At 41.0% G+C, this 11,744-nt stretch overlaps 1 protein-coding gene across 1 annotated transcript in view; it reads left to right on the forward strand.

The window, feature by feature from the left end:
• The first annotated feature begins 2,039 nt into the window (after positions 1-2,039).
• LOC145398123 (uncharacterized) overlaps positions 2,040-11,744 on the forward strand; it is a 17,006-nt gene continuing 7,301 nt past the window's right edge. Inside the window, exons 1-2 of the mRNA XM_080271074.1 lie at positions 2,040-2,052; positions 9,608-9,746. Coding sequence (XP_080127200.1) covers positions 9,608-9,746 — 139 coding nt within the window. The 5' untranslated portion in view covers positions 2,040-2,052. The remainder of the gene's footprint in view (positions 2,053-9,607; positions 9,747-11,744) is intronic.

Consider the following 11,744-nt stretch of genomic DNA (forward strand, 5'->3'; position numbering starts at 1 on the left):
CAATATGGGATTAAACTATAGCCTCATAAACCTACTTTCCCCTAATGAGCTGTACATTCCCTATAGCCCTATTTAGCCCACATGGGGGAACTTACCTATTCCTTCAGGAACGTATTTTCCTTCTACGAAAGAGACTTAGCAATTCCCCCCAAGAACATATTTACTCTTCATGGTGGACTTCTCTTGCCCCCCAGAGACCTATTTTCCTACGGGAGGCTTACTTATACCCGCATGAAACTGCTCTCCCTCAAGAGGGACGTATAGTTCCCTCACATCTGTTTTCCCTCGTGGGAGGACCTATCTATGCTCCCGTTGACCTATGTTTTAATGGGGTGGCTTAGGTCAGTATTTTTATGTGATGGGGATACACTGGACAAAAGCACCATAATTTGCATATGAAGTCTTCATCTCACCCCGTTTTACACTTTTGCTACGAGCCGTTGTCGCAGATTTTCCTGAACCCTCATAAATGATCTTGATTCTTGACCAAGGTCAGTCGATATAATATATTCAACTATTTCCTGTGTCTTTATTTCTTACTGTGCTAGGGCCTCCAAATTTTAACCTAGTTGTTGCATTTTACAGCTTTTTTTCATTGTATTATAATATTTCATCCACAGGCAAAAAAGTCCCATAATTCAAGCAGATACATTTATGCCGGGTTGTTTTTTTCTCATACTGTACAGTCCATTTGAAAAAGGAATACACTGGTTACCTTGGATGATGGTTTTAAACACGTCTGAGACATTTCGTTCATTTAAACATATTTGCCAGTTATAAAAATTCTTCTCAGACTGAATGAACATGCCTTAAGATAATAACTTTATATATATATATATATATATATATATATATATATATATATATATATATATATATATATATATATATATGAGAGAGAGAGAGAGAGAGAGAGAGAGAGAGAGGGAGAGATACATTTTATATGTATATATATATATATATATATATATATATATATATATATATATATATATATATATATTTATTACCAAGTGTGTGTGTGTGTGTGTGTGTGTGTGTGTGTGTGTGTGTGTGTGTGTGTGTGTGCTTCCTCAGTTGTTGACCCAGTTAAAATCGGATTAAAATTTGTTCACACACACACACACACACACACACACACACACACACACACACACACACACACACACACACACAGCTCAAAGAATAACACCCGGTCTGGCTACGCGAATCCAACCTGTAATAAACAAGGTCATTGAATTCATGTGATTATTGTAAATTTGCCTGCCACTAAAATGGTTCATGACTGCTATATCTAATCCCTGTCTTCTGAAAAAACTCTCATTAATTAAACTATATTTATCAAAAATTTAAAATGGAGTTACCGTAATGATCTCATACCCCGATTGTTTTCATTTGTAAAGTGTAATAGCTAGCCTTACCTACTATGAGGTGGAACGACCCAAGTCTGGCCTATAATAGTTCACTCCATTTAACGGTAAAGGAGGGACTCATTTCCCTTAGTGACATTATTTCAACAAATATCCTCAACTGACTCCTTGGAGACTGAAACTATGCACCGTTGCCCCTCCGACTAGGGCGATCTGACGAGTGTACCATTAAGCGCCTCTTATTTCTAACTCCCCAGAGGTCGAATCCGTACCCTCGTTTTTCAGACTTTTAAAAATACGTTTGGTGGTCGACTGGTCTGAGCTCCAGCCGGAGTGACAGATTTACCATGTTGTGTGGCGTGTAGGAGGAAGAGAACCTGATGAAGATACGATGAATATAGTGAAATTATCTTTTTGGCGACTGTTTTTGTTTCACACCGTCAGGTCATTCTGTCTGTCTGTCTGTCTGTCTGTCTCTCTCTCTCTCTCTCTCTCTCGTCAAGGAAGTTTTTGCCGTCTTACCTCATGATCATGCCTCCCGGCACTCTCTCTTCCTGCCTTACAAACACACACACACACACACACACACACACACACACACACACACACACACACACAGAGCCTATATATGGAGACGGAGGTGCCAGTCGAGCTCAGAGACCAGCTGACATCAACAGAGGAAGTAAGTCCGTATCATTGTTCTTCCCTTACCATTAAAACTCAGTGGTTCTTATACGTGAAGACCCGTGTTCTGGGTGATATCATGAGCTTCGTAGCACAAATCTGCTTTGCGATTTTTCCCTAGTGTGCTTTTATATTCTCTTTTATATTACGTACACCGTTGAAATATGAACGTAGTTGGCATCATTAACATACGGGAGGATAATCAGGCGTTACAGGCATCGTCGCACAGTTTTCTTGGCGATTCATTACACCTATTACACTTGTCTGGCCGCTTGTATGCTGTATGAAATAGTGTTAATATCAACATGGTGTTCATCAGCAGCAACAGCACATTGAGGTATGATGAGCAGAAAAGATCGCTGAACAAAAATAATGTGCAAAATCTCCAGTGTCATATGGTATGTGACCGGTTGATTATAAATACAGAAGCCAGTTTACCGATTTCACAGCTGGATCTAGGAATATTTATTTCTAAAAGAGTTGGGGAGGATCGAGCACCATCCACTCAAGGTGTACTGTGAGCTCAGCTAAACCTTACACTGACTCCTAAGCTAAACAGTTTATTGTAGCCGAGGAATCACTTTACTACGTTGGGTGCTAATCATATGATCTAAAAAAAACGTTTGGTGGTATAGTGGGTTAAAGAGCTCTAATTTGAACTGATGGTAAGAGTTTATATCCGGGTGATGGCTGAGGTTTGCCGTTCATATAATGCCACTCAAGGCCCAGGGACTGGTCAGTGTCGTTATAAATGTATGGACTAAGTAGCCAAGTCCAGGACACCTACGCCCAGGATGGAGTAATAAAAGACTGAACCATAGATTTAGTTATCAGTATTTTTCTAAAATAATGGAGAGCGAGAGACTAACCAGGAGAATGTATGTGAGTGAGGTGAAGGGGGGGAGAGAGGAGGAGGAGGAGGCCGAGGAGGAGACGGAGGGATGGAGAGGTATATGATAGAGGGGGTGTGTGAACAGAGAGCAAGCAGTGAAGCGGCATTGGACAGGGTGACACGGAGGCGATTTGTTTGTTGCCACCTCTTACGAGATTGAGGCGTCTGGTAATAGAAAGATAGACTTTTCTTCAAAGTTTCTGCTTGCTACTTTAAAATGGTTTTATTCACATTGGGAGGGCGTTCCGTATTGAAGTGCTTGATGAGGCCTGCATTGCTAACCCCCCTTCCTAATGGAGAAGCCATTTCTGGGGAGGCTGTAGCACCAGTCGAACAGGAAGGTGCTCCCGAGGTGGATGGCAAGCTGGTGACAGGGAGAGCTGGAGCTCCCGTTTTACCAGCTCTCAGGACCTGTTCCTAACCATCTCCCTTTGTTGAACATATTCAGTGCTTTCATTAACACTGAGAGTAGGCCAGCATACTCTCATGATACCTCTACATTCTACTGTCTACACCACAATACATGCACATAAGATATCACACCTATTTCCAACCACCTTAGCAATGGTTGCTGCACTAATATCTGCACATCCGATGGTATCTCGGATTGCCACCACTAGCAGGGTAGGGCTGGCGGCACAGGGTTCACCTGGTCGATATCAAGCGACTGTGCCGACAGTGGCTCTTGCAGACACCATTCATGCTTGTCAGCGGAGAAGTGTGGGTTCAGCCTTATATTTCACTAATATCCGTGATCTAAGTACCAATTTAAATTCCGTTCACTTCCTTTTCCGGTCTGTATCGCCTCTAGCCGTGTTCCTCACAGAACCCTATATCTCTCCCTCTACTTAAATATCTCCATTTTGTTTTCCTGGTTACCAAATACTCAAAAACTTCCGTAACAAGGGTGGCACCTGTTGTTATATCAAATCTGAATTTGAAGTTGACACTGTTTTGAACTTCACTTCAGCTAATTCTAATCAATCACTCTATAAACTAAATTATGTAAATATTACCAAATGTATCTGTCTAGTTTATAACTCCTCCAATGCTTCTTCAGAACCCAGCATATGTGACTCCAAATCCACACCGTTGGCTAACTTTAACATCATACTTAGCACTAAAACTACCGTTTTGGGTGATTTTAATGTTCATCATGTAGAATGGTTATTGCTTTCTGTCAGGACTGATGATACTAGTCTATAATGTGAGCTGTTTTTGCAGAATCATTTAATCTCACGCAACTGGTAAAACAATCAACCAGAATACCCAATAATCCTGACCATAACGCTTATCTCTCCGAACTATTCCTGACAAATATTCCAGAACAATACAGGATAGAAGTACTGTCACCACTTGGATCCTCCGACATCTCATCAAAGTCTCATTAGTCAGCCCCCTCAAACCTCCCCGTTCTGAACCTGTCGGGGTGACCAGATGGCACTTTCATAGAGCAGGCTGGGATGGCTTTAGAAATTATCTTGTTGATATTCCAGGGCAGTCTTTCTTCTCCAGTGGCATCATTTCTATCCACTCGCACATTAATGACTTAGTACAAGCTGGTATGGAATTGTTCATATCAGTCAACATTTCACAAAAAGACTGGACTCCCCAGAATGGTTTGATAGCAACTGTGTCAGAGCTACATCCCAAAAGTCATTAGCATATAACTCTTACTTAAAATAAAAACTGTCTGAATCACTCAGTCAATTTAAAATTGCTAGAAACCATGGAAAAGCAGTAATAAATGTCGATAAATCAAACTGTCTTCACAACCAAGAATCCAGATTATTAAAAAAGCTAATGACAACTCTCTATTCTTTCAATAAAAACTTTAACAAGTCATCACCCATACCCCCCACTAAAATCTTTAGATGGTAGCATTACAATTGACCAGAATGGTAAAGCGAACATCCTTGCCAAAACATTTGCCAGAAATTTTACTTTAGAGGAGGTCAGCCAGAACGTCTCTCCACTCGGACTTGACTCTCCAGAAACTGCTGCAATTAAGATACAGACTAGATATGTTAAATCCATCGTATACAATTAACCAACTAACAAAGCTCTAGGTCCAGATGGAATTCCTCCAAATGTTTTGAATATATAAGTATTTCCCTGAACTTGTTTCTGTTCTAGCCAAACTCTTCAGACCATGCATGCGTACTTCTTCATTCCCTGATTTTTGGAAAGAAGCCAATATCCACCCAGTTCCGAAGAAAGGAAGTTCCTCTGACCCCTCTGATTACAGTCCAATAGCTATCACGTTTTCTCTTGGAAAAGTGTTTGAGATTCTAATTAATATGCACATAGTTTGACATCTTGAATTCAACAACTTAGTGATAGATAGTATGGTTTTCGCCATGAAAGATCCACAATTGATATACTTAAATATCTCCTGACTCATACCAGCCATCAGTCAATTGACAGGCATGAAGAAACTCATGCAGTAACCCTTAATATTTCTAAAGCTTTTGACAAAGTGTGGCACCGTTCCTTGCTATCCAAACGCCGTTTTTTCCTCTGATTTCTTCATATCTCAGCGACAGAAAGAGAAGAGTTAAAGTATCTATCTATCTATCTATCTATTGCCGGACGCCTTGCTCCCGTAAGGGGTGGCCAAAAACAAACTGTATTACAAGCTGTATTACAGAACCTCTCAGCAGACAAAGCTACTGGTCCAGATGAAATTCCTTCAATAGTACTTAAAAATTGCTCCTCAGTGTTGGCTCCTGTATTGTTAAAATTTTTCCACTTATGCATCCGTACCTCAAGTTTTCCAACCTCTTGGAAAGAAGCAAATATCCATCCTGTTCCTAAAATAGGGGCAACTTCTGATCCATCAAACTATAGACCAATTGCATTAACTTCCATTCTCGGCAAAGTTTTTGAGACGCTAATGAACAAACACATAATCAAGCATCTAGAAATCAATAAATTAATCAATGATCGGCAGTATGGATTTAGACAAGAACGTTCAACTGAAGACATTCTTTGCCATCTTACCCATCAAATTAAGAAAACAATAGACCAACACGCTGAAATACACACAATAGCACTAGATATATCAAAAGCATTTGACAGAGTATGGCACCAGGCCTTATTGTCTAAGATGTCACACTATGGCCTTGCATCACTGGTTCCTCTAATTTCTTCTTACCTTCATAATAGAAAAATACGGGTCATGGTAGACGGTATTTATTCTCAGTTTCATTCCATAAATGCTGGCGTACCTCAGGGATCAGTTTTGGCGCCAACCCTCTTTCTCATTCAAATAAAATAATAACCTCCTATCTGTCACTCACAACCCAATACATTCTTATGCTGATGACTCGACCCTTCATAGTTCTTTCACATTTAGTACCTCCTTTACACAATTTGATATTATAAATTCCCAAATAAATACAGCAATTTCTCTGAACCAGGACCTTTCTAAAATTAATCAATGGGGACAAACAAGTCTGGTCTCATTTAATGCTCAGAAAACTAAATATATTAATTTCTCCAGCAGAAAGAATCCTCAGACTCTCACATAATTTTAAATGATGTCAGTATTCCCATATCCACTACAATTGATATCCTAGGTGTTACTCTAAACCCCAACCTATGCTGGACAGCTTATGTTAAATCCCTTGCTAAAAATGCTTCCAAATAATTGGGACTTATGTACAGAGTTCGTGAGTTCTTCCCTGACGAGCAGATGGCCACAATATACAAAAGTCATGTGCGTTCTCAGATTGAGTACTGTTCACCACTTTGGAGTGGATGTGGAGCGGTTGCATTGAGGCAGTTGGACAAAATTCAAAATAAAGCCATTAGATTAATCAATAATCCTGCCATTACGCAGGACCTTCCTCCATTATCAGTACGTAGAGATGTTGCTTCTTTAGCATTATTTTATAGATATTTTTACCGTAAGTGTTCAGACGAACTGGCTTCAATTGTGCCTCCCCTTCACATTTTCTCCCGAAATACTCGGGCAGCTGGGAGCACCCATGAACTCACACTCTCTCCCCCGCAATGCAGTACCTCTGCTTATCAAAATTCATTTATCCCCAGAACTACTACTCTCTGGAATTCACTTCCTGGGAGTTGTTTCCCACAAATATTTAATCCACTTCAAATTAAATCCAGTTGTTATAAATATTTTATGAATGGAGGATGCCTTTAGGCACGTGGGCTTATTTTTTTTTCCCCTTTGTTTTTCATTCCTCCATTCATTATCTATTAAAAAAAAAAAAAAAAAACTCCTCCACTTCGCCCTGTCCCCCGCCATTTCACTGCCCTACTCCCAGCTCCCCCCCCCCTCTCTCATATACCTCTCCACTCCATCCCTCCTTCTCATCCTTGGCCTCCCCTTTCCTCTCCCCTCACCTCCACCTCATTCACATACACTCTCCCCGTCAGTCTCTTTCTCTCCATCCTCTCCATCTGATGCATATTCCAATTTCCACTTGATTAATGCCGGCATGCCACAAGGATCATTTCTGGCTCGAACCATATTCCTAATTTATGTTAATGATCTCTTATCCGTCACCCATAATCCCATCTTTCTACCAATTGAGCCACCGCTCAATCGGTAGAAAGGTGTCCTGCAGTCCTATCAGACCCTGGTCCAAATCCCCACTGGGGCAGGGAACAGGTTAAGGATTTGAATTTCATAAAAAAGCAGACTTTACTGATCTACCAGAAGACCCACCGACATGTCGTAAAAATACCCCCGCTAATACCAATACCGTACACCAGTCCTGTATGAGTCAACCCTAGCATGTATTCAATATGGACGGTGGATGTTAGCGCCGAAGTGGTGACATGTGGAGGTGTATGGTATGGAGAAGGACTACTGGGCCTTGGGGGCAGGCTGTGAAGCCTATGCCAGAGTCGGACACATAAAAAAAAAAAAAAGCTGGCTCAACACTTCAAAGTTCATTCACACTTAAAAACCCAATCACAAAGTCCAGTATCTCTAATTCACAACTCAGAGCAGCCATCTCCATAAATTAAGACTTATCTAAGATCACTGAATGGGGACAAAATAACATTCTCTACTTTAATGCTAGTAAAACCAAATATATACAATTTACTAACAGACAGATATTGCCTGATTCCTCTAGTACCTTCAGTGCTACTAATATTCCTATCTCTAAAGGTATTGATATTCTCGGTTTCTCACAACAATGCCCTCAGCTGAACCTCTCATGTTAGATCACTTGCTAAAACCACCTCAAAGAAACTTGGATTATTGTACAGAGCGTTTAAGTTCTTCACTGACGAGCAGCCATCTACAATTTACAAGCGGCATGTGCACCCTCAGCTGGAATATTGCTCACCCTTGCGGAATGGATATGGAGAGGTAGCACTAAAACAACTTGACAAAATTCAGACCAAGGCTGTTAGAAGTATTAATAACCACACTATTACAAATGAACTACCTCCCCTACAAGTAAGTAGGAATGTTGCCTCTGTTACATTATTTTATAGATACTTTTATGGCAAATGCTCAGACAAAGTTGCATCCACTGTGCCACCTCTCCATGCCTTCCTGCGCGCTACACGGGCATCTGATAGCGCTCACGATTGGACTATCACACCGCCATATAGAAGAATTTCTGCCTATCAGAATTCTTTTGTTCCCCGAAATGCATCTCTTTGGAACTCGCTTCCCCAGAGTGGTTTCCCCGCAATCTTCAACTTCCGGCTGTTCAAGTCCACCTATTACAATTTTTTTTTTTTTAAATGAATGGAAGACACCTGTAATCTGGTATATGGGTTATTTTTTATTCACATGTTTTTCCTTCCGCTGTTATGTTATTAAAAAAAAAAAAAAATTCGTCTGATAACAATAGGATTAAAATATAAATGACGTCTACGGACTGAAAAAGATAGCTTTCATTTTGACTGCGTCAGGCAATTTTATTCAGCTTAGACGTAGTTTCTCTTTCTTTGACACCTTGAATCCAAAGACAATATTTAATTCATTCCGCTACTGTCAACCGACTTTATTCGGCGTAGTTGAATACCCTAGCAGGGAAAAGATTAATGATGTTCATATCAGATCCAACCTGGTTTAAAAACTCTAACCGAGTAACTTGGTCATGAGATAGCAAAAAATAAATAAACCCATTCATGGTCAGGACAGTATTATTATATTTTACGAACTGCTAATGACAGACGAAATAACTGAGTGTGAGTCATAGGGTCCTGAGTGGCACCAATAACCCTCTCATAGAAGGGACAGCTTTAGTGTCCTACTCCGGCTATCATCTGAGAGCTTTGCTCAGGTGAGAGTGCGTCATACTCCTATGAGCATGAATGTTAAAAAACATCACCGGATTCAAGCTGACAAAAACAAATGTGTTCAGGAGTAATGCACTTCAACTGTAGGAGGGTTAATAATGCAGCATAAGTTAGTCTTTCCCTAGATTCGCCAAGAATATGACCACAACGGTCTGCCCTGGTCCCCAGTTGCACTGCTGTGAAAACAGTGGTAAGTGCAAAGTAAACTCTTTCCAGTGAGACGGAACTGCCCGGAAATTGAACTTGGGGCTTTTCCTATTGCCAGCTGAATGTTCAAACTCATGCTCAACCGGGTCCACTTTTTTTCTTCTCTCCCTTTTTTAAAATCAGCTTTACAAATTCCTTCACTCTCACTTTGTACCTACAGATGGCGCGGATACTGATGGTAGTGGCGGTGGCAGCTGTGATGTGTTTGGGAGTGCAAGCGGCCTCCGTAGCTGAGGAAGATTGTATCAATTTTTGTCCTGACCCTACAGGATCCCTCGGCTCCTACCGTTGTTGCGATGGTAATTACCTTACTACCTTTAATCTTATCTTACTCTTTGTTTCCGAAAGACGAATCTATATTTTAAACCTTTTTACTCTAGGAGGATGCAATTTAACGGAGAGATACATTTGAGCTTTTCTAGCGGTAATCCTTTCACTTAGTCCTTTCATTCAGTGTAGTGTTGCCTTATGGTCTCTACACTAAGTGACAAGCCAAATGGTTTCTGGTACCCACGAAAGCATTTAATACACTGGGTGGCATGGTGGGATGAAGAGGTTAACAGAGTAATGGAGAAAAAGAGGAACAAGTGGCTAGAGTAGTTACAGGACAGGGGTTCAGTTGAAATAAGAACTGAATATACTGAGAGCAAGAAGCACGTAAAGAGACTAATGAAGAGGAAGAATATGGAGGTAAATGATGATCTAGGAAGAAAAATGAATGCAAATTACTCTGAAAATAGGAAGTTATTCTGGAGAGAAGTGCAGAAATGTAGAAGTGACGGTGGAAAGAAATGTGAAAGTGTGAAGGATGTAAGTGGTCGATTATTCACCCATGGCAATGAAGTAAGGAGTAGATGGAAAAAACGTTTTGAAAGTCTGATAAATGGGAATGGAGAGAGCAAAACGACTGTTTTCATGATTGGTTTTGGGGGTGTACAGAGGAGTGCAGTGCCAAGAAACGAGTCACTCGCAAAGGTGAAGAACGCTGTGAAGCGTCTGAAAATATGGGAATGCAGCTGGAGTAGATGATGTGTATGCAAAGACGATTAAGTGTAGTGGGGAAAGTGGAATGAAGTGCTTGTTGGAGATATGTAAGAAGACATGAATGAGTGAAACTGTGCCAGTAGAGTAGAAAAGGTCAGTGATTGTACCCCTTTACAAAAATAAAGATGAGCGAAGTGAGTGCAGGAATTATCATGCCATAAGTCTATTGAGTGTGGTAGAGAAGGTATATGGATGAATTATTGTGGAGAAAGTAAGAGAGATATCAGAAGTCATAGTGAGTGACGAACAGGGTGGCTTTAGAAGTGGTAGAGGATGTGTGGATCAAATATTTGCTGTGACAGATAGTGGCGTAGGCGTGTGAGAAGGACTATAAGGTATTTATGGTATTTATGGATCTGGAAAAAGCATACAACAAAGTATACAGAGAGGGATTGTGGAAGGTTTTGCGTATGTACAGTTTAGATGATAGGCTACTAGGTGCCGTCAAGAGTTTTTATGATGGTAGTCAAGCATGTGTAAGGCCCCGTCCACACAAGCGGGCAGTGCCCGACGAGCAAACATTGATACCAAGTCACCTTCCAATTCACACATTTGGAAGGTGGCTGGCGGGCACGAGCGTAGATGACGTCATAAGCAGGGAAACCACTGGCAAACTATCTACAACACCCTTGCCTGTTGTTGAGGCAATGCTTGCCGTGTGGACAACAAAACAAGTGTGATCGGTATTGAACAATGGCCGCCAGAAACTGCTCGATCTGGTAACACTGCTAAAAAAGCGAGGGATATACCCTCAGCGGGCAGTGCCCGTCAGGCATTGCACGCTCGTGTGGATGGGACCTTAGGGTAAATGGGCATTTAAGTGAATGGTTCACGATCGGTGTCGGCTTGCGACAGGGATGCGTGATGTCCCTATGGTTGTTCAATATTTATATGCATGGGGTGATGAGAGAAGAAAAAACACGAGTAATGGAGAGGGGGATGGTGTCGTTAATGAATGGTGATGGATGGAATATCTCAAATTTGTTGTATGCTGATGATGCAGTGCTACTTGGAAATCCCAGACAAGAGGTTGGTAGACTAGTGCAGAGTTTTGTAGATGTATGTGAGCTTTGTGCCTTGAGACTATATGTAGAAAAGAGTAAAGTGATGGTTATTGAGGGATAAAGTAACTCCCAGTGTGATGTTACAGTGAATGGAAAGAGACTGGAAGTGGTGAGAGAGTTCAAATACCTGGGTACAGTGATAGAAAAGAGAGGGAAATGTACAAAAGAAGTGGAAAGCAGAGTGACACA

This window comes from Coenobita brevimanus, chromosome 44 (assembly GCF_032717465.1).
Source record: "Coenobita brevimanus isolate Jiangsu-jjx chromosome 44, ASM3271746v2, whole genome shotgun sequence".
NCBI lineage: Eukaryota > Metazoa > Arthropoda > Malacostraca > Decapoda > Coenobitidae > Coenobita > Coenobita brevimanus.